Source organism: Protomyctophum bolini (genome assembly GCF_963924005.1).
Source record: "Protomyctophum bolini genome assembly, chromosome: 5".
NCBI classification, from domain to species: domain Eukaryota; kingdom Metazoa; phylum Chordata; class Actinopteri; order Myctophiformes; family Myctophidae; genus Protomyctophum; species Protomyctophum bolini.
Window position 1 is genome coordinate 20,806,483 of NC_137866.1, and position 23,437 is coordinate 20,829,919.

Sequence of the window (23,437 nt, forward strand, 5' to 3'; positions counted from 1 at the left end):
GAGACAGAGCTGAGATAGATAGATAGATAGATAGATAGATAGATAGATAGATAGATAGATAGATAGATAGATAGATAGATAGATAGATAGATAGATAGATAGATAGATAGATAGATAGATAGATAGATAGATAGATAGATAGATAGATAGATAGATAGATAGATAGATAGATAGATAGATAGATAGATAGATAGATAGATAGATAGATAGATAGATAGATAGATAGATAGATAGATAGATAGATAGATAGATATATAGATAGATAGATAGATAGATAGATAGATAGATAGATAGATATCTTTACTTTTGGACATTTTTTCCAACGTGGGATAAAATGTAATATTGCTCGACTTGCTTCTTCTTCCCACAGATTCAATCGTGTCACCATGGCGACGCGCTGACAGTGACAGTGCACTCAGCAGCAGGCCCGGTTGGCCTAATTTCTGTTTTTGCACTTTTCCCTCCAGGGATCACTGTGTACCTGTCGTGCTGATAACCACCACCGGGAGGCGACATTACATACAGAAATCAACATGACCGACGGCTCTACCTGTTACACCATCAATGAAAATGTGTCATTCATTGCATAGAAATCCGTACCACACTAGTTCGGTTTATTGGCTTGCATTCAGTTTATCAATGCAAAAGGTTTGCTGAGATAGTAGAGAGTTATGTCACATACATTACGAGAAGAATAGTCAAAAGGTTCGTGATCATGGTCTCCATGTCAGTCAGTCAGTGTACAAGATAAATACTTTTATCAGTTTAGCTTCTGTACAATATACAATATAGCAATATTTATGCTGGAAAATCACTTATTTGTGCTGGACCAAAGCAACTCTCCGGCACCCCCCCAAACCGTGTATCACCTATTGCTGGTAGTTAGAGTCTTTTCAGTTTCTCGGGAGAATCTCCCTGGGAGAGGACGGTGGAGTCTTGGAACTACATTTCCCAGCCGGGCCATCGTCTCCTCCCTCCACTCCCTTTGCCTTCCTCCCACTCTGTTGGTCCGCGAGGAAGTCGCAAGATGGCCGATGTCGCCTGGAAGTACGCTCCCCTCCGCAACATGAAGTCGTGAGCGTGGAAGAAAGCGAGGGAGGCACCATCGGGCTTTTGTTTTTGTTTTATTATTTTAGTTACTTTTCTTTTTCTTTCCTCAAACATCCATTTCATTCCGCGTCGTGTCGGACCCCGGACTTGTCTTGGCGAATTGACGCGTCAATCACGCCGGGGACCCTGCCAGCAGCTAACACCAGCTAGCCACTGTTAGCCACACAGCTCGACACTTTAGCTTTATTTGACATTACAGCACATGCAAGCTGACAAACTGCCACGGTGTATTGTACTTACTGACATTTGACTAGACTGTGCAATATCTACGTCGGATCGTTAAACCGCCACGTAAAATAGCGAGCTTACTAAGGTGCTGGATTTACTATCATGTCCGCTAGCTAGCCAGTCAGTTTATAGGTTGCTCTCTAATGCGCAGTATTGCATCTCATGTGCATCACTCAGTAGGATTATTATTTTTCAAGCATTGGTTAATAACAGCCATTAAGCTACCTGCGTCATAGTTACCGGTTGTCAGCTGCATTTTCATGATTTGATTTGGGAAACCAGTTCACTTACAGCCAAGTTATGGGGGTGGGTAATTTGGTCAACTTTTTCTAGCTGTAGCAGGCCAGACTGGCCTTGCTGGCACTTCACCAAAAATCTCCAGGGATGGACACTAGATTCTACACTCACGACCAAATCTGAAAGATCAACGTTAGGAATCCGGGGGGGGGGCCCTAAACATTACATATTCAAAATTTAATAGTATTTGCAAGGCAGCGCATGATCGATCCGTTTGCGTGTCTAGCCGCTCGCAAATAAGTTTTAACAAGGTTATATAGTCCTACAGTAAGTAATTATTTTAGAGACAAGTTAGCTTGCCAATAGTGCACAGCTAGCTCCTGTCTCTGACCACATCACTTTACAACCACGGCGTACAGAACGTATCCAGAGCCCGCTCCCGGCCAGACACACCGGCTCAATAACACCGTCATGGGAGTTCAGGGTTTCCAAGAGTATCTAGAGAAGCGGTGTCCTGGGGCCGCGGTCCCAGTGGACCTCCTGAAGCTAGCCCGCACCGCGGGTCGCCAGCCCCCTCACCACCATCACCCTCACCACCACCACCCACATCACCCCGGGCCCATGCCTCCCCCGCCTCCGCCCGCCCGGATCCTCATCGACGCGGACTCCGGCCTGCAGCGCCTCTACGGCGGATACCAGACGGATTGGGTGTGCGGGGGCGAGTGGAACGCCATGCTGGGCTACCTGGCCGCCCTGTCGCAGGCCTGCCTGTACCAGGGTGGCCTGGAGCTCGTCGTGGTGTTCAACGGCACCCTTGGGAAGGAGCGCTGGCCCGAGTGGGCGCGGCGAGCTCAGGGCCAGCGGCAGACAGCGCAGCTCATAGTCAACCACGTCGGCAGCAAGGCCACCCCGCCTCCACGGGCATGGTTCCTGCCCCCGGCTTGCCTCAGCCACTGCGTCCGTCTAGCCATGTTCCGCTTCCGAGTGAGGGTGAGTAATCCTGTACGGGGTTACTTGCGATGTTATCAAATGATCATTATTCGACACGGCTTTCATGCTAATCGTTTAATGTTGCACGTCCACTCTGCCAGAGTCTACATCAATGAGTGCTTTGTATGTGTCTTGACTCATAGGAGTTTGACTGTGTCCAAGTGCAACGCGTTTTAACCGTTGCTACGCCGCCCCAATCAGTCATAATGCTAGTAAACGCAGTCACTGTATCTCTAGTGAGTTTAGTCAGTTGTGCACGCCTGCACGGATGTGTTTTAGCTGATCCAATGAAGATCATAGATGCATCTGTGTGGCTTTTCTCGGTGCTCAGTCACTCACTCCTTTTCCATGTGACATGGATTTCTTTGGAGGAGAGATTGTGGCATGGCTCCATTGCATTTTCATGAGTAACAGCGGCTACTGGATAACCAAATACAGTAGCCATGAGTGGATGAGAAATGTTTGCATTGTACAGCAATGTCTGGCCTTAGTCGGCCTATATATTACATAACATGAATGAACTCAGTGAACCCTTTCATATTGTCACACAAGCACTGGGCTGCCTGTCTCATCCTACTAATAATAGCTAGCTTGTGCATGGTAATGGTGCATTTGTTAACTTGTGTGTGTGCATTACAGTTGGTGCCTTCACTGCCTTGTGATAGACTTGACATTATGCTATATTAATAGTTTGGTTCATTGACTACTAGAAATGTTTCTGTCAGATGGTTATCATGGGTACAGACGTGCAGTGTATCCATCCTTGCATGCTGCAAACATCCGCCTACTACTGTAAGGGAATATATCTGTTCATACTTCATATTGTACAAGAAGACAACCAAAGTCCCACCCAGATCCTGTTACAAAGTGCTCCTGGGCTTCACAATATTGTACCTGCTGAGCTCCCATGTGCACTTGGAGTTGGACCATGTCTTTACTCGCGTTCATAGCAATGCCGTAGTCACATTCCTGTCGAGTCACATACAGTATCTCGCATCTGTCTCAGATACACCTTTCTTAAATGCCAAACTATTCCTTACTCCACCCGTAAAGTCCTTCAACCTTTTGGAAAGGTCAGCTTTCTTAGTTGTGTAGGGTGCTGTTCCCTCCTTATGACCACCTCCTAATGATATATTATTTTGCTAATGGTTTCTCAAAACTTTTATTGCCAAGGCAGTAAGGCACACAAAATGTTAGCATAAAATCTCTAGACTATGAGAAGTTTATTAAGTCAAATGTTATGTTATTAAATTAACAAAATGTAATCTGTGTTGCATTGATTTGGCATTGATTAAGAAGATTCAAATATAGTTTTTATAGAAGCTGTGCTCAATCTGTGACAGTCATACTGCATGTACTTACTGCACCTGCACGGGGTGGCAGTGGTTCAGGGGTTTTCTGAAGTTTGGACGTCGCTACCCCAGGGTCCCTAATCGGTTATTCCACTCTCGTTGGGATGCAGATGTACATACCCTCCGTTCACTTGAGTGTTGGTGAGATGTTTCAAAGATGCATGAAGCGGCTATAGGAGACAACAGAAACGCATTAACCGCCGATGCCATTAAGTATTTTTAATCTTTTTTTTTTTTTAAGTTTTGGCTTCTCTGAAATTCTCTACCTCACTTCCTTGACTTCCTTTTTGACTTCCCATTGTACCGCCTCCCGAGTGGTGTCTGGCTAGCTGCACGTCCTAGTTACTGCCTCTGATTGGCCGACTGCGTACATGCAGGATGTTTATAATGCTCTTGTGTCGTGGGAGGCGGGACATGGGAAGTGAGGAAGAGAGAATTTCTGAGAAGCCAAAACTTTAAAAAAAGATTAAAAATACTTAATGGCATCGGCGGTTAATGCGATTTCTCCCACGTTTCCGTTGTCTCCTATAGCCACTTTATGCATCTTTGAAACATCTCACCAACACTCAAGTGGCGCGCAGCTCGACGTGAACGGAGGGTATGTACATCTGCATCCCAACGAGAGTGGAATAACCGATCAGGGACCCTGGGGTACCGACGTCCAAACTTCAGAAAAGGTAAACTAGGGTTCCGAAAGGGGCTAGTTCAGGGGTAGAGTGGGGCCGGTAGAGTGGCTGGATGGGAACTGTGAGGTTAGCAGTTTGATCCCGGGCTTCCCCAGAGTTGGCGTCAATTGTCAAAGTTTCCTCCGGCATCATGAATGGGTGAATATGCATCTATGTAAAGCGCCTTGGATAAAGGCTATATATATATTATATAAACCTCTGATGTCTGTCATCATCATGAATGCCGCCAACATTATGCCTTACCTGAACTCCATGGTAGTTTTTCAATAGTAGGGATGGGTTATTTCGTGATGAACACTAGATGATTTTATTATGGTGAATTGCCATTATTGGTATAATCATGAATATCCTCACGAGTCACGACTGCAACTTCAGAGGAAGGGTTTAGTTCAAAATGTGCACATTATAACTATGAACACAGCTGAAGTGAGACAAAGTGAACATTCTGACTTTTTTTCTGAAGGACTACGATTTGGCACATCTCACTCTCTAGGACACAGGTCTAGCACTATGGTTTTATGACAGAAAAGTGGTTTTCTTTTCGGGTTCAAGTACAGTTTCACTATATGCCATAATTCCATTTGGAATTTCACTATTTACTGCCCCATCCACTGTAGTTTTGAGACTAGACGGTGGGTTTGATAGTCGTGACTCATTGCATGGCCTGGGCCAGATTCATACTCAGATTTATAATTGTTGTGCGACACCACACGCAGAAAAGCCAAATGAGGGCCCTGTGAGCATTACATTGTAAATCCTGAATACAAATAACTAACTGGTCTAATTAGTTTCACAACATGATGTACAACCGGTTACAAATGGATACATTAACACCTGAAAACCTGCTAGTGCCCTGTTTGTATGAAGTGCTTTAGGGACACATATTACTGTAGACTGAGGTCTATAATCTTTTCTGTCCCAAGTTTGTAATATTCTACTGAAACAGCCACTCCTCCACGTCGGCACAGCAGTGAATAATTTAAATTATACAACTTACCACACATATATTTGACAAACAGGGTTTTAAACGTAAATGGCACTTTCAGACCTGGGAAGAAAAAGCACTGCCTTGGGAAGCGCTTCTTCTTCTTTCTATATCTGAAATCATCAAATCGTCATTTTTACATTACATTATTTTAATTTGGATATGTACTAGCCTATGTTCATGCCTATAAATTATATCTGTTCAGATCGTGTTGATTGTGTATATGGTGTATTTTGCCCTGCTACTAAAAAGTAGTACAGGTGACTTGTTGTATTTATTCATAGGTACTTTAAGGTGTATTATGGATATGGATGTTGTATTTGCTGGTCCAAAATGTAACATTGACGATGTGGTATTGAAGTGTAATTTTATTTCTGCCTCTTGGCCAGTTCCCAGTTGTAAAAGAGACTCAATGTCCTTTTACTGGTTAAATAAAGGTTAAATAAAAATGAAACATTTAGAGAGCCTGTCAAAGCTTCCCGCTGTCCTTTCAAAAAGTCAAAGTGGAGAAGTGAGAGAGCAGCAGTAAAGAACCTAACATTTCCTCCTCCCCTGTGTCTCTTTCAGGTCGTTCAGACTCTGGAGGACCACCACCAGGAGGTGCTGTCTCTCTACAGGGACTTTGGCTTCGCCGGCCTGATTGCTCAGGACTCAGAGTTTGCTCTCTGCAACGTACCCGCCTACTACTCGTCACACGCGCTCAAACTGAGCTGGAACGGCAAGAACCTGACCACACACCAGTATCTGCTGTCCGAGGCTGCCAGGCAGCTGGGGCTCAAGACACAGCACCTGCCCTGCTTTGCTGCTCTGCTGGGTAAGTAGCAACAAACACATCCCTGGCAATCCTACTAACTTAGTTGGCGCACACACACAGACTATTACACATTTCATAGTGGGTTCCTCTTGACTCCAGTACACACATGCTGAACAAGTGCACAATCTGGTGAACATATTTTCTATCTTCATTCATAGCAGTGCCTTTTGTTTACATGGCAAATCTTTGAAAGACGATCTCTCCCCCCAGGGAACCATATTCTGCCTGATGAGGACCTGGCCGCCTTCCACTGGAGTCTGCTGGGACCAGAACATCCACTAGCCTCTCTCAAGGTATGCCTACTTTACCTCCTAGGAATAGCTTAGCCGCAATTTGCAACTTTCTGTCAAGAAGAAGAAATGTTGGAGTTTGGAAGCGCTCAGGGGCCGCGCTGCTGCCTCCGATGCGAAACAGATGGCATGCAGGGCCGTTCAGTGACTTACGGCGAGCCCTTCCAAACTCCAGCACTTAGAAAAAGAATCACTTGCACAGAACTTCTTGACGGAAAGTAGCTCATAACATGTCTACGGGGGATTTTTATGAAAAACAAGCTCGGCAGATTGAAAGAGGATAATTCAAGCTTGGACTACAGCTGCAATGTTGGTGAGTTTAACGTCGTTTAAGACAAGCAGATCGCAAACACAAATTGGATGAGTGGGGAGTCAATGGAGGGTATTGCAACTCTAGATTCATCCCATTATAAAAACATCTAGAGTTGCAAATTGCGGCTAGGAATAGGTCACAATGTAGACGTGGAGGATGTGGGATTTCACCATTATTAAAGTGAGCTGCGCTGTCCATTCTGCTGACGTTTCAGCAACACGTGCACTAACTCTAACTCTGAACGGACATGAATGACTAGGACCATTATTATTTTTTGACTTTTTTGACAACATAAGATTTCTCAATGATCAGTGCTCGGGTGGCGGGTGCAACGGTAAAGTGCCTGCCAGCCCACTACCGCGGATGTTGTGGGTTTGAACTTTCGAATCCACTGTACACAAACAAACACAATAGGCCTGTGTTTCGGGGTAGGGAAGTCCGGCAGGGTAAGGTGATGATCATCACTGCACATACTTTGGGCGTGGTCCGCAGTGCAGGGTGTGTTGGGCGGGAGGAGTAGGACGAAGTTTCTATGTCCTCCCAGTGGAGGCTCCTCACTGGTAGGTGACAGCAGTGACAACGTGTGTGTGTTTGTGTCTGTGTGTGAGTTAGTTAGTTTCATTTATTGTCCACGTGTGGAAATTTGTCTTCGGTCTCAACAGTAAAAACGGTTCCAACAACAGCAACAACACTCATACAATTATTTTCTCATGGCAAAAAAGTGCAGGACAAAAGTGGCAAATACATTGGAAAAACAACAAATCTAGCGAGACATGGTATCATTTAGTGCCTTAATGGCATTTGGTATGAAGGAATTAAAAAAAAATGTTAGTTAGCTTTTGGTACTTTGTACCGTCTACCAGAGGAAGTAGTTCGAACTCCCTGCAGAGAGAGAGAGAGAGAGAGAGAGAGAGAGAGAGAGAGTGAGTGAGTGTGTGAGAGAGAGAGTTAGTTAGTTTAATTTATTGTCCACGTGTGGAAATTTGTCTTCGGTCTCAACAGTAAAAAACAAACTGTTACAACAACAGCAACAACACTTACACAATTATTTTCTTGTAAGAAAAAGTGTGTGTGTTTGTGTGAATCAATTGGCAGAAAGACTAAATTGGAAAGGGTAATTGCAAAAAGTCATTATGCTGAAACGTTTTCACAAATGGAACTACAAGCCGCCATAGGTAGCATCGATGTGCCGTGATCTATTTATTTAAAATAATAAGTGGTTAAACTTAAAATGTTCAGTTTTGTGTGCGTTTTATTCCTCCTTGTTCAGCTTAACATTGTCGCTGTCAGGTGGAAACCTGACCATTATTTTTCAGGAAATGGAATAGAACCTGTGCTCCAATGTAGGACAAAAATAGGACATTTATTGTACATTATGAGGCACCAATGTCAGACCCAGTCTGTATACAAGATATGCTTTTATTGAAGGTACCAAAAACTACTACTAAATTGGGAGATACTGCCTTCAGGGTGTATGCTCCACATTTATGGAATACTAAAACAAATTGAAGTTGAATGTCCTTTATTTACTACTTTTAAAATACTCTTAACTGACCTCACACTAGAGGAAGGCATATGCACCTGCTTTTTGTAATATTTGGTTTTAAGGTTTTGTTTCTTTGTATATGTGCTTGTGTATTATTGTTGTACTGTGTGTCCATGTCATCATGTATGCACGTAAAATCATTGCTGTAAATGTTCTTGCTTGTATACAGGGCGCCATTGAAAAAGAGACCCTGGTCTCAATTGGATTCCCCTGAAATAAAGGTTTCAATCAATCAATCTCCCATGTTCCAGGTGCGTGCCCACCAGCTGGTGCTCCCACCCTGCGAGGTGGTAATCAAGGCGGTGTCCGAATACGTCTCCTCCATCAAAGACCTGGGAAACCTCGATGCCATTGCCAGAGATGTGTTCAAACAGTCACAGGTAGACGTTATTACTTGGCTCGCCCTGGTTTTATTTATTTAGCTGTTTATGTTATGAAGAAGTAGCTATAAGATTATTATTGTTTAATCACATGGAAATTACCCACACATTCAAAACCAAAACACATGTATATATCACACCTAAACGCAGCGGCATTACATTTGTTGGCACGTTGCTGTGTTCCCATTGCAGTCTCGCATGGAGGACAAAGTGGAGCGTTTTAAGAAAGCTGTGGAATATTTCTCAGCTGCCTCCAAACCACGCCCACTCAGCATGGGGCCCTCCTCCTTCATTTGTGAGTAGCAAAAACCTTTTTACTGAAGCGTCCGCCTGTAAGGAATCAACGCCTATTCTATTATATATATAATTTTAAAATAAATCTGGGAACCATTCAATTCTCAAGCAGAAGGTAGTAGCAGGTCTTGCAAGAAGCCCATTGGCCGAAACGTCTGTACAGTAGAAAACAGTCCTAAAAGCCATGATGGCTTCACCTAGCCTGGGGACCATTTCATTTAGGGTATATGATCCTGTCGGGAGCGGATGATATCGTTACTTCATGTTGTAGTATTGTTTTGTAGGCGACAGGCAGGAACAACAGGCGGCAACTTCCTTTTCCCTCAAACCGATTTTTCTCAACAAAAGCTACAGGCTACGAGAGCTTTTATTGAGAGGGAAAAGGAAGTTGCCGCCTGTTGTTCCTGCCTGTCGACTTCAAAACAATACTACAACATGACGTAACGATATCATCTGCTCCCGACAGGATCATACGGACTTTTGAAACAGAGACCAGACTTTCCTCCGAGGTGGTGGAAAGCCTGGTGAGGCGAGGTTAGGCTTCACCCAGCCTGACCAAAGTGGTATTAACTGACAGACATTGTCATCCTTCCAAACCCGCATTCTCACCTAACTAGAGAGAAACAGGAAAAGGATTATCATTATTGCCAGAATTAGGAAGGTGTGTATGTAGCAGGGAGTGTTCTTTCTTATTCTGGTGAGCAGGAATTGGCTTCTAAAGTTTAATGACTAATGACGGACCAATCCACTTTTATAGGTGTAAAATGTGAAGAATTGCAATCTTAATGCCTAATATGGGCATTCGAGGAAAGACCATGGGGTCAGTCGGTACTAGGGAGCATGAAGGTACACAACAAATCTTATGGCACTCCGGACCATAAGCCAGCAGCCTGACTAAACAAGGTCTAAACAAGAAAAAAAGGCAAAACATGAAAGTATTTTGTGCATGAAAGGAAAGGTACTATGTTTACCCAGGGTAACTGGACTAAGCTCAAGAACCTTTACAGCCAGGCCCTGCTCATAGAACATTTCATGGTAGAGGTTCAATGCCTTGTCAAAGGGCACTTCAGCTGTGGTAATTTTAACGTGCAGGTCCGGGGATACGAACTAGCGACCTTCCGATATCAAGACCGCTCCGCAAACCGTTCAGCCACCGCTGCCACTGCATGCTGTGTTTTCCTCTTGTTTTCAAAGCAAAGTAGTTTTTTCAAAACTTAGAGCGTAGCCGATTAACATCATGAGCCAGTCAACAGTGACATCGACTGTGGCATTTATCTCCTGACACAGATACCAACAGTAGACATACAATGCGGTGTCTAATGCCAAAAGGACAAACAAAGCTTTGGATAGAGCTCACTGCAAAACGAGAGGAAACATGGGAGCAGCATTCAGAAGGTTGCAAGATCGTAGTGAGCGTGTGAGGTTGAAGACTGGGAGATTGCAATGTTTACTAGATACAACCAGCAAAATGTTTTGGAAACATTGCAACCATTACAACTGGATACTGGCACTTTAATCATGTAAATACCAGTGTTGGTACTTTTAACCAATTTTGACCTGAGGACGGTTTTACAAATGTCTTCTAAATCCTGACAGTTTTTTGAAAAACCCTATGTCAGTTGTTCTCAAACTATTTCATGTCAAGGACCCCGGAAATTTGTATTTGGCCGCGGACCCCCATCAGTAAATATGTTGTTTCAGGGACCCCCCAGAAGTTTTGCTCTGAAATAATATATATTCAAAGATTTACGCCACATTTTCACGATAAAAAAAAAAATAGCAGACCTACAAGCTATTTTTATGCAATTTTTCAATAGCTAAAGTATAACACAATGCTTCAAACACCAAATTGGTTTCCCTGCCCTGAATGGGTTTTAAAAAAAGTAACTCACGTGCACCCATCCACCATGGTGCATCCGGCTTTGTCGGGCGTCTATGCGAACACAATCAGCTCGTGTTTGGGGGAGGGAAGCTGGGCGCGTAGGATGATCTTGGTCATTGCATGTCGGAAGGGAGTGTTGGGGCAGGTCCTCCCGATGGTGGCTCCTCCATAGCAGGCGAGTCGGCAGAACACAATGTGTGGAGGAATTAATTGGAATAACGACAAACTTGACGAGAAAAAGAGACAAATGGTGTAAATATAATTGGCTACTCTGATATATATATATTAGTTGTAAATAAGTAACACCTTAGTTCCAACACTGGTAAATACAAACACTCACTTTTGTTTGGGAGGAACCAAATCAGTTGATTTCTAGTAAGACCGTTCTGAATAACCTACTTCACGTTGCCTTGTCTTTCAGTACCCGGGTTTGGACTGAATCCATTCGGGGGACCGCCTGGTCACATGGGACCGATGCAGCCTGGAAAGAATCAGGTAGATTCCTTAATTGGCCTTTCCGCCACCATGCTAATCCCAACCCACCTGTGTGTTTTTGTTTTTTGAGTGGTGCAACCACTCCCTTACGGAGCTATGTGTGTGGCTGGGTGCCTGGCTGGGGGCCTGGGTATGAGCACGAAAATAGCATGGTTGTTTTTCACCACATGTGCGCAAGCTAAAACACACACACACACACACACACACACACACACACACACACACACACACACACACACACGCACATATTAACTGTGTATATATGATGATTTCGGGTGTGCCAGTACAGTACAGTGACATTACAGTACAGTACAGTACAGTAGAGGGAGCCCCACACGGTAACTCTGTCATCGGCCCGGCCCCCTGGGCGCGTTCCTGTGGGTATGGAACTCCCGGGGACCCCCACACAGAGTTGCACCACTCACTTCACACGGGTGTGATTTTTATTACTCTCTCTCTCATGATGAGTGCTGTCATGAGTACATGTACAGGATGGGATCTCCCTGTGTTTGTGATCTCCCTCTGAAAACCCTTCTGGGGCTTGTGTTTATTTAGGGGGGAAACGGCTTAGGGCAACAGGGCACAGTAACTAATTTCCCCCCTAAATCCTCCTACCTACCTTCCTTGACTAGACTGGTGCTATTTCAAAACATCTGGTATTAAAAATGGGTCACCCTTAAGGGCGATTTATACTTGGTTGCGTGCTGTGACACATTTTGAGCTGGTAGATATGCTATTTTCGATGTGCAATGTTCAAATATAACTCTCAGGCTTTAGTTCCTATCCCTGAGACACCTTGGTCCCCTTTTCACACTTTTTTTCCCTCCCACCCACATCCTCTGCTCCTTTTCTTAACCCCATTTTGGGGCGGGAACCCCTTTTGGTGTTAGCATTATGCTATGCTGTAGGTATTGAAAAATAGCAGATCTACCACCGAGTGGCGCGCTTACAAGCTTGTAGATCTGCTATTTTTGAAAAAGAATCGTGAAAATATTTATTTCAGGAAACTGGAGGATTTAGAAGATTTTCTTAAAATGTTAACTTTCCTTTGCTATCTGTCTCTGTCTTCTTCCTTCCTCTCCCCCCTCTTCCCCCCCCCCCCCCCCCCCTCCCCGACATCCTTATCCTCTCCTGTCCTGTTTAGTTTCCTCCTCCCCAGGTTCCAGGGTTAAAGCCACCTTATCAAAATTCTCCGTACGGACCCGGCGGCTCCAACCCTCTGTTCCAGAACCCGCCGCCACCCATGCAGGACTGCAACGACTCGCTGACGGGGAAAATGGGCTTCGCTGACTGGTCGGCGCCATACGATTCCTCCTCCCAGGGCGGGGGGAGTAGACTACCAAATCACCACGCCAGCGCTCAGTCCGGGCCGTCCCCTTCCCCTTCCTCGTCCTCCGATGGTGACGAACAGAATGACGGCAACGCAAAGTAAGGAAACGCACCCGGGAAGAACACGCTTTCTCAATCTGTCTGGCTCCGCAAAGGGTGTTGCAAGTGGGCCCCCAAATAATTGGCGCGGCACTTAAAAGGTCTTGTGAAATGAAATATACGGTTTTCACACTTCTAGAGCATATCCACTGCTGTGGTCCAGTGAAATTACGTGATCGGCCAGACTAGCTATAACAATAGATTATTAAAAAAAAGTCCATAAAAGGACGAAATATGAATATAAATGAATCTTGATTTCGTTCACTTGTGTGATTGCACTGGACCATTTAAGAATTTAATGGGAATATAGCGTTAATTAAAAAAAGACAGACAGACAGATCACACATTCAGACAGACAGTCAGTCAGACAGACATTGACTGAATTATAGTATGATGATGATATGATGATGATGTGCTCTGAAAATGCAGTTGGGTGGACTGAAAACACTTGCAAGATTTTCAAGTAGGCCCTGATCCAAAAAACGTTTGAACTACTTTTTCAAGCTCATGATTGAATCATGATGATGATGATGATAGGTTCCACCATTTGCGATTCTTCATTGATAAGAGGTGTTTGCAGGGTTTAAAATGTGTTTTTTTATGCGAAAGGATCCGTCTTTTTCAGTTCCACCATTTGTGTTTCTTCATTGATGTGGGGGTTTGTCCGGGGTTTAAAATAGTTTTTATCTATGCGTCTTGTGTAGCAAAACCTGTCTCGCTGGCATTGCAGAAGTGTGTGAATTAATTGCAGCGTTTAAAATTGTATTTATGATAGTGTCACTGTCTTGTGTAGCGAGACCTGTCGTGCTCCTGTAGCATTGCAGAAGCGGGGACATTTTATAGTCCAGCTGCCCCCACATTAAAAGCAGCAATATTTTTTTCAAAATGGAAGGAACACATTTTTTTCAAAATTGAAGGAACATGCTAAGAGTCAAATGATGTGAAAGCACTGTGATGGGAAGGACAGGTATTTTAAATAATACAGAATATAGCATGGGTTTTGACTGATTGTGAACCAGGGACCACTGTTCTGTCGGGTCAGGTGGGGATACGATATGCATAGACATAAAAGGTAGACTCTTCCTTTGGCTCTGGGGCGTCTCTAAACTAGGACATTAAGCAACTAGTCGATTAGTTTACTAGTAAATCCACTAGTCGACCTTGTGGGTACTAGTTGACTAGTTGATAAGAAAAAAAGAAAGAAAAGCTTTAAAAAAAATTCTTCCCAATTTTGTAGGCCTCAAGATCAGGTAGATTATAGTTATGGTCACCAATGTACACCGTTTTTAAATTTTCAATTTTTTTCAGCGATTTTCTTAGTTTTAAGGGTAACCTTTGTAGAATTGCAATATTACACTCGACGGTGTGGTTTAACGTGATTATTGCCACTTCAGTGACCGCATCACTGTCGTGGCAATAATCACGTTAAACCACACCCTCTCGTGTAATATTGCTTAAGTAGTCACTTCTTTGAGTGACAGTGGCCAGTGTGCCTTCCGCACTACTTACACTTGACTTGACCGCCTACCTGTGCAATACAGGTCGCTCCAATCAACTGCAGCTGGCGAATGAGGCATCTAGGTGGGGGTGTCGTAGGAGTACTTTACATTGCATTAACCCATTTAGACCTACCATTGATTCTACAAATGTCTTCTAAATCCTGACAGTTCTGTGAAAAACTATGTTTCTATGTCAGTTGTGTTCAAAATGTTTCATGTCAAGGACCCCAAAAAATATATGTAATTGGCCGCCGACCCCCATCTGAAAATATGTTGTTCCAGGGACCCCCCCAGAAGCAAAGATTTTAGTTAAAAACGTTAGCAGACTCGAATAGCAGCTCATAGCGCGCCACTCGGTGGCGTGCTATGAGCTTGTAGATCTGCTATTTTTCAATAGCTAAAGTAGAACAGAATGCTTTAAAACACCAAAAGGGGTTCCCGCCCCAAAATGGGTTAATGAATGCATGGTCGGGGACCACATACAATACTTCCACAAACTGCCAGTTGAAATCTCCCTGTAATTTACGAATAGTGATTCTGATGTTTGTTTATTTCAGTTTAGTCACTGCCTCGGCAATAATTGTTCTTCCTGGGGTACAGTACAATTAAAAATTACAGTACAATTGAAAGTGGACAAATATACACATTCACAGTCTTTGATGAAAAGACAAAAACAACAATTATTACTCGTTTTGTTTAGGAAATTATGTCGTTCAAAGCACTCTCTCCCCCTCTCTCTCTCTCTCGTCCTCCAGCCATTTGACGGACAAGTCCTCCAGGTGGGAGGATCCCACTGGTAGGGGGGGCTCGGCCTCTGGAGCCGGTTCCCACGGCAACGGGAACGTGTCAAACATTCCGTCGCTGCTGTCTATGGCCACACGGAGTCACATGGACATAACCACACCCCCTCTGCCTCAGGTCTGTGTAAGAAGAGAGAGAATGTTTTTTGTATTGTGTGCGTGCGTGTGTTTGTATATATGGAGCTGAGAGAAAAAGTAGCGCCTTTTGTGGCAGCAAACATTGTCCCGTTTTGTAACACAACTCCTTGACTTTTGTTCCCCCCCCCCTAGGTGAGCGCTGAGGTGCTTCGTGTGGCTGAACACAGACACAGAAGAGGACTGATGTATCCCCAGATTTACCACATACTGACCAAGGTACGCCGTCAGGCAGTGTTATACATGCATGGAAACCCATTTTGATGTCTTCTATACATCCTACTTCAATCCATGATCCTCCCGTCAAGCTTCAGAATCCACTCCCAGATTTTCTAGAAGCGGGGAGAGCGAGAAAAGATATCTTGGCTTACTCCATTGCTCTTCAGCTTGGTTTTCAGTGTTGCCTCCTGTTCATCTCTTACCATCTGTCACTCTCTCTCTCTCTCTCTCTCTCCTGTCCCCCTCTTCTCACCTGCCAGGGGGAGATGAAGATGCCAGTGTGTATAGAAGATGAGTGTAACTCTGAGCTGCCCCCTGCCTCCCTGCTGTTCCGAGCTGCCAGACAGTATGCCTATGGTGTACTCTTCAGCCTGGCAGAGACACACCGCCGTATGGAGAGAATCGCCCTGCGCAAGAGGGGACCCCTGGAAGGTAAGGCCGTGTGAGGGGTTGGGAGTAGGGATGTCGACCTTTCCGGTTACCTGACTGTTAAGAAATATCCGAGTATGCTTATCAGCTTTACGGTTGATTTGCAATTTCGCGAGACCCGAAACCCCCGATGACCTTGGGATACATCACTGAGGATACGTCCCAGTTGCATCCATGCGATGTATTTTTCTTCTGAGGTATTCTATTCATAGTGACTCATAGGAATAGGACTATGTGACAACCGGGTATAGTCTGGTGACCACCGGAGAGACGGGTGACAGCCGGAATTTAGACGGCACCCCGGGAGCAGTACGGGTTAGCACCGCAGCCTGAGGAGGAATCCCAAAAAACCTTCGGTGAGGCCTTTAGGAGGGCCATTCGAGCCGCAAGTGGAGCCTTCAGTGCTACCGTTGCCCCGCAGTGGAGCCTGCAGAACCATTGCGGCTCAAGAGTCCACCACTCCTGAATGAAGTGTCTGGTGCTGGTAGTCTGGTGCAACGCACAGGTCCTAGCTGTCCTAGCTGGTGAGAGCAGGAGTGGACCTGGTGAGACGTAGGAGGGGCCCGGAGCCTAGTACCTCAGTCCCGGCATAGTAGTTCCGGAGTGGTTCCAAACGGATTGTGTGGCCCTGGTCGTTCCCTAGTGGGTCTGATCGAGTGTAGCTACGTAAGTCGGGACTTGATCACCCCGGCTGGGTCACCCGAGTGAGGGGTAGCTTTGCGGTAGTCAAAACTAAAAGTGAGCGACAGCGAGGTGAGAATAACCCATTTTGGGGCTGGAACGCCTTTTGGTGTTAGCATTACGTTATGCTTTAGCTATTTAAAAATAGCAGATCTACAAGCTCATAGCGCGCCACTGAGTGGCTGAGTGGCGCGCTGAGTGGCGCGCTACGAGCGGCGCGCTACGAGCTTGTAGATCTGCTATTTGTTTTAAATCGAAGAACTGACATAGAAACATGTCGTGTTGTTCAGAAAACTGTCAGGATGTAGAAGACATTTTTAGAATCTGATCTCAGGTCAGAATGGTTTAACACATGTCGACCGTATCAATGCAGAGACCTACTTGGCATTATTAAATCCATGTTTGGCCTGGAGGGAGAACGTTTACAGTCGCTGCTGCTTCCTCCTCCTCTTCTTCCAATCCGTCTCCCGCTATCAAGCTACTGTATCAAGTTGTGCAAAATTATTTGTTTTGCTAGAAAAATAAACATGTATTATGTTATACGTATACATCATTGTTGTTTCCCTCTCCTGTAATGTCTGTGCTAAACTGGGGTTCTTAAAAAAATGTATACCAGTCATCTACCAACGTTAATTATGTAGCCTATACAATACATGCATATTGCATTTGGGGTAGCCTAAAAAAATAATATATACACATCAACAACTGTTAATTAACCGGATAATGCCATCGGCTAACCGGCTGGGAAATTAACCGTTACCGACATCACTAGTTCGGAGCAAGGACGGCAAACACAATATCATGGCTTTTCCTACTGGAAATTGTGACCAAATCCAAATAATGATATCCGCTTGATTATGTCTTAAATCAGCTGCATGAGATCGTTGTTTCATATCCGTGGCTGCATGCTTTTGTCTAGTTGACCTGATTGGTGATACAAGTGCAAATTAAATGTCATTGTTTGATTTATTGCTTCCATATCGTATCCTGTCAACACACTGTATTGTCATATTCAGTACATGCCATCCCCGAGGGGACCTTTCTTCCCTATCCACGGAGTAAACCAGCTCCAGTTACTGTACTAGCTACAGTGCTACTTTATGCCTCTTGCACTGGAGCTGAATTAGCTTTCTTTTCATCAGACAAGGGAGGTACTGTCCCGAGTGTTCCCTCACCTCTGCCCCAATCCAATCCAATCCACTTTGTTTATAAAGCACATTTTTATGCAACAAGGTTGAAACAATGTGCTGTACACAAAGAAATACTAAAATATCAAAGGACAAAAACAATACATAAACAGGGCAACATAAGGACACAATGCAGCCCCCATAAGTGATTGCAACATTTCAAAACGCTTATCGCTGTCAGTCAGTTCTACATACAGTAGTACATTTACTTGGTAGAAAAAGACTCCTTGGCTCTGAGCTGTGAACGTTGTGCCATAACAGTTCCAACAGTTTTTGGCAGCAAATTTCTATTTTAGTTTAGTCAAAGTCTTTGGACTGAAACTTCATTTAGTTTTTGTCATATTTTAGTCACCTGGAATGTCTTAGGGTTAGTCTAGTTTTATTCGACTAAACGTTATAAGATTTTAGTCGACTAAATCTACAGTTGATTTAGTCGACTAAAATGTATTTTGGTGGGCCTTGATGCCGTCGTAATGAGTGTTTTTACACTGTAAATAGCCGATCTGTAAATAGCCGATCTGTAAATAGCCGATCTACAAGCTCACAACGCGCTGCGCTGCGACGCGTTGTGAGCTTGTAGATCGGCTATTTACAGCATGCAAGTGTAAAATTACTTATACTGGATCTCTTGTCCACTAGTCCCTTCCTAACATTTTAGTCTAGTTTTTATTTGTCGACGAAATTGTCAGTATATTTAGTCTTAGTTTTAGTCATCGTAGCTTGGTTTTTATTTAGTTTTTTTTTCGTCTTGGTTTTAGTCGACGAAAACAACACTGATAACAACCCTCTTTTTCTCAACTCCTCTCACATCACCAGTACCTCCAGTGATCGTCAAAGAGTGGAGCAGTGGCAAAGCCAAGTCGGCGCTGACGCCAGAGCTGGTTCCGGCCCTGTGCTTCCGGGAGTGGACCTGCCCCAACCTGCGGCGCCTGTGGTTGGGACGGGCCAGCGAAGACCGTTCCAGGAGGACCAGGGCCTTCCTGGCTTGCCTGCGCTCCGACTGCCCCGCCCTGCTCAACCCAGCACAGGTGCCTCAGCACCTGCTGCTCATGTGCTGTGTGCTCAGGTAAGCGTACTCATTTCAACCCGCTCTGCTTGATTCTTGCTTTTTTTTTTGTTTTCCCAGTTGATTGACTTTTATTTGGTGATAAGAAAAAAAGAAAGAGCTCAATCCTTAGCATTTCCAGCACATCATCATATCACCGAGGATACATTCTCAAGAAAGCCCTAAGGCTATGATAAATGTCTTTATGTGATGTATTCCCATGCTTTTTTGTTCTTGCTTAATGTAAGTCGCTCTGGATTAAGAGCGTCTGCTAAATGCCTAAATTGTAAATTGGCTTATTTCCACTGTGGTTCTTTTTAAAACACCAAATGGCCAAGATGTAACAAATAAAACCCCCAAAAAACGAATGAAACCCATAAAAATATACAGTAAACAACATACAAAACGATTAGTAGCAACAGCACTACAGTTTACTGACAAACAGCCTAAGTACTTTTATGTAGTGTACTTTTTCACCAAATAATTCTCATTTATAAAAATAGTACCTGAATTGTCATTTTCTTTAGAGCCCCTTTAAAAAATATTCAGAGTAACACTTTTTCAAGTGTGTGGTCAACATTCCAATGATTTGAACCTAAAATAATTTCCCCATGTTTGTAAAACTAATATGAAATAAAAATCACTTCAATCTATGTTGATGGCTCTCACCCGCAAGTGTAAAATAACTTTCCCGATATTTTGGCATTATGATTGTAATAGACGCCTTAACCCATTCTGAACGGGAACCCATTTTGGTGTTAGCATCATGTCGTGCTTTAGCTATTGAAAAATAGCAGATCTACAAGCTCATAGCGCGCCACCGAGTGGCGTGCTACGAGCTTGTAGGTCTGCTATTTTTTTTAAATGGAAGAACGACTGACATTTTTAGAATCTGATCTCAGGTCAGAATGGGTTAATCAGACGACGTCACACTGATAAGCAACAGCATGCACACTCATATCGGCAACACAAGAACCCCGCCTCTCATAAGATGCAATGGGAAAGTTCTAAATGCACTCGTGTGTAAAAAAAAATGCCCCATCAAACTTTCAGATGCTTTTTATTTCTCCCAGTGTGGAGGAAGAATGATTAGGACTTTTAGTGTGATCTCTCGGCCCTTGAAATATATAATCCATTGGTTTCGGTTGTGTTTGAACAATAATAGCGATTCAAATCAGTTGTCCTCAAAACCACACCTCCAGTCGCTGTCATAAGAACGGGAGGTGTGCTCGTGCATCACGACAGCAGAGCCCTGTTTGTCCACGGCTGCACGCGCAGCTGCAGCCCATCAAGTATAATTTATGCTTCGTCCCGCGGTGGTGTCGTGCACGCAGACCTCTACGCTCACAACAGTCGCATCCGCGATGCGATGTGAGCTTGTATATCAGCTGTTCTCTTACTGTGTGCAATACTGTTCCTTTTTTGCTGTGGTGTCACATGACGTGTATATATGTATGTATATGTATATTACCAGGTATATGATGCAGTGGCCTGGTGGTAGGATCCTCCAGAGACATGAACTGGATGCCTTCCTGGCCCAGGCCGTTTCCAACCAGCTGTATGAACCCGACCAATTACAGGAACTCAAGGTATTAAAGACACAGAAGAACCCAGACCCCTTTACCCAGTAAAGTGTACGAATAGAACCAAAATGGACCCTGTGCCAAACGGTAACTGTAACTCTGCACCACAGGCTGTCTATATTACAGGAATACCCTCGTATAATGACTGTAATATTATAGATATAACCATTTAATGTGTGAGTTACTGTGACTCATTGCCGTATAACAAAGTGTGCATGTGTGTTCCCAGGTGGAAAAGGTGGATGCCCGCGGTGTACAGTTGGCTTCTCTGTTCATGGCCGGCGTCGACACTGCGCTGTTTGTCAACGACGTGTGTGGCCAGCCGTTGCCTTGGGAACACTGCTGCCCCTGGGGCTTCTTTGACGGCAAACTGTTCCAGAGCAAACTGGCTCGGGCTGCACGTGACAGGGCTGCCCTGCTGGACATGTGTGAGGGGCAGGTATGAACCAAGGGAGTGTTTTCTGTGTGTGTGTGTGTGTGTGTGGGTGTGGTGCATGCACTTGTGATTCTGTAAACCACACAGCAGGTCCTCCCTGTTGAAAATGTGTGTGAGGGACAGTATATATTTGTGGACTTCCCTGTCCAGTGTAGCAAAATTAGCACTATACAGGCTGGCTGCTGATGTGGTGACCGTCGTCTAAGCCCCATTTTGTCAAATGGAGATCTAACTAAGACACTAGTATAGACCATTTTCAGCTACCATTCAAATGTCTTTTGAATCACGACTTTTCATGACTTTTTCAGCCTTTCTTGGCCAGAGGTGGTTTCATGACATCATGAACACAGGGGCATATGTAAGAAATGTATAGACATGCATTGAGTGCTTACATACAAATCCTAGCCTACTCATGATGCAGTCATTTTTATTTCTATAGCACTTCTCAACAGAGAAAACTCACAAAATGCTTTACATGCAGAGAATAAAAATCACACCCGTGTGAACTGAGTGTTGCAACCCCCCCCCCCTCTCTCTCTCTCATTAGCAGGCAACAGTGCAGCACTCTCTCTCTGTTTCTGGCACAACAGCGCCCCTACTGGTACTCATTCTCGTGCTCATTAACGTCACAGGTGCACATAGGTGGACAAAGACATTGCTGTTCCTTGGAGTGGTTGCACCACTCAAAAAACAAAGACAAGCTAAATCCAGTGTGTGTACAGTTGGTGACTAATGTGTGTGTGTGTGTGTGTCTTTCTCTCTCTCTACAGGAGGAGTTGGTGTCCAGGGTGGAGAAGATGCGGCAGGCGATCCTCGAAGGCATCAACCTGTCCCGCCCTCCTCCTCCACCTCCTCCGCTCCCTCCCCCCGCCTTCCTGCCCCCCGCCATGGTGCCGCCGTTCTACCCCATGCATCACCTCTACCCGCGGCCCATGGGCAACATGGGCAACATGCACCCTCACCATCAACACCCTCACCATCCTGCCCAGCACAGGCCCAGAGCCTTCCCAGGTATAAACACACGCTAATACGCTATAGCTGTTTTCTTGCTCTGACGCACTCGGATCTGAACACCCATTCTGACCTGAGATCAGATTCTAAAAAAATGTCTTCTACATCCTGACAGTTTTCTGAAAAAGCCATGTTTCTATGTCAGTCGTTCTTCGATTTAAAAAAAAATAACAGACCTACAAGCTCGTAGCGCGCCACTCGGTGGCACGCTATGAGCTTGTAGATCTGCTGTTTTGCAATAGCTAAAGCATAGCATCATGCTAACACCAAAAGGGGTTCCCGCCCAAAATTGGTTAAAACCCATTTAGGCCGGACGTCGAAATGAAAAAAAAAAAAGTCTTCCGAAAGAATATATGTTCAAAGATTTGTGCCTCATTTTCACGATTTTTCAAAAATAGCAGACCTACAAGCTCGTCGCTCGCCACTCGGTGGCGCGCTATGAGCTTGTAGATCTGCTATTTTTCAATAGCTAAAGTATAACAGTTTAAAACACCAAAAGGGGTTCCCGCCCCAAAATGCGCTATACTTTGCACGTTGTGTGTGTCGTTTACCAGACATAGCCGATCTACAACTGCGCGAAATAGGTTGCTATTTTTTGCGTGCAGGAACACCGTGCCCAACCGAGTAAAAAATTAAGCATAACGTTTTAGTCTTTCCATCGTCATTGATTCCAACTTTTTTTGAATTTGTCTCCTTTTTTTTTAAGGCATTCAGTCCATCCCCCCTCAGGGAGGGAAGCTGGAGATAGCCGGCATGGTTGTGGGCCAGTGGGCCGGGAACAAACCAATCCGTGGACGAGGGGGTTTCAACATGCAGGTGGTCTCGGTGGGAGCAGGGAAAGGGTAAATGATTGGATGATGTTTTGACTCTTATCCATTTTATGTTTTAAGAGGACGTTTCTTCTTCCCTCTAAACGCAATCGGATGATTTAAAGGCAGAATGACGGAGCTTTACGTTTGGGGAAGGCGAGTTATTTTCGTTTGAGTTTCATGCAATACCCCTTGGGCCATCAGTAGTGGTCCTGACCCGACGACAGGATCAACATTTCTCAATAGAAGACCTCGGACCACCGCAGTTGTTAGATCAAACCGTTGCATGTACTGTGTTAACATATTGAGTAATGGGGCTTGGGAAACCCTAAAACATCTCTCTAGTCGGTGAAATTCATACGACAAGTTTATTTCTACATTGACACACTCACTGTTCTATGGTGTGTGTGGCAGTGTTTTGTAGTAAGTTATTCTAATATCGTATCAAGTCATAATTGGCGTCTTGTCTTCATTGCCATACAGGAGGGGTAAGGAGATTCCAGCAAAACTAAGGGGAGGGAACAAGAAGCCTACCGTCGTCAACCGAACACAGGTATGCCACCTGAGCAATGC

At 44.5% G+C, this 23,437-nt stretch overlaps 1 protein-coding gene across 1 annotated transcript in view; it reads left to right on the forward strand.

The window, feature by feature from the left end:
- The first annotated feature begins 1,016 nt into the window (after positions 1 to 1,016).
- The window catches only part of fam120c (family with sequence similarity 120 member C), a 28,632-nt gene continuing 6,211 nt past the window's right edge, over positions 1,017 to 23,437 (forward strand). Inside the window, exons 1-16 of the mRNA XM_080763210.1 lie at positions 1,017 to 2,565; positions 6,156 to 6,402; positions 6,613 to 6,695; positions 8,803 to 8,931; positions 9,124 to 9,226; positions 11,529 to 11,602; positions 12,747 to 13,030; positions 15,285 to 15,447; positions 15,600 to 15,683; positions 15,944 to 16,115; positions 18,797 to 19,046; positions 20,500 to 20,614; positions 20,838 to 21,047; positions 21,815 to 22,055; positions 22,762 to 22,897; positions 23,348 to 23,417. Of these exons, the coding sequence (XP_080619336.1) occupies positions 2,047 to 2,565; positions 6,156 to 6,402; positions 6,613 to 6,695; positions 8,803 to 8,931; positions 9,124 to 9,226; positions 11,529 to 11,602; positions 12,747 to 13,030; positions 15,285 to 15,447; positions 15,600 to 15,683; positions 15,944 to 16,115; positions 18,797 to 19,046; positions 20,500 to 20,614; positions 20,838 to 21,047; positions 21,815 to 22,055; positions 22,762 to 22,897; positions 23,348 to 23,417 (2,880 nt within the window). The 5' untranslated portion in view covers positions 1,017 to 2,046. The remainder of the gene's footprint in view (positions 2,566 to 6,155; positions 6,403 to 6,612; positions 6,696 to 8,802; positions 8,932 to 9,123; positions 9,227 to 11,528; positions 11,603 to 12,746; positions 13,031 to 15,284; positions 15,448 to 15,599; positions 15,684 to 15,943; positions 16,116 to 18,796; positions 19,047 to 20,499; positions 20,615 to 20,837; positions 21,048 to 21,814; positions 22,056 to 22,761; positions 22,898 to 23,347; positions 23,418 to 23,437) is intronic.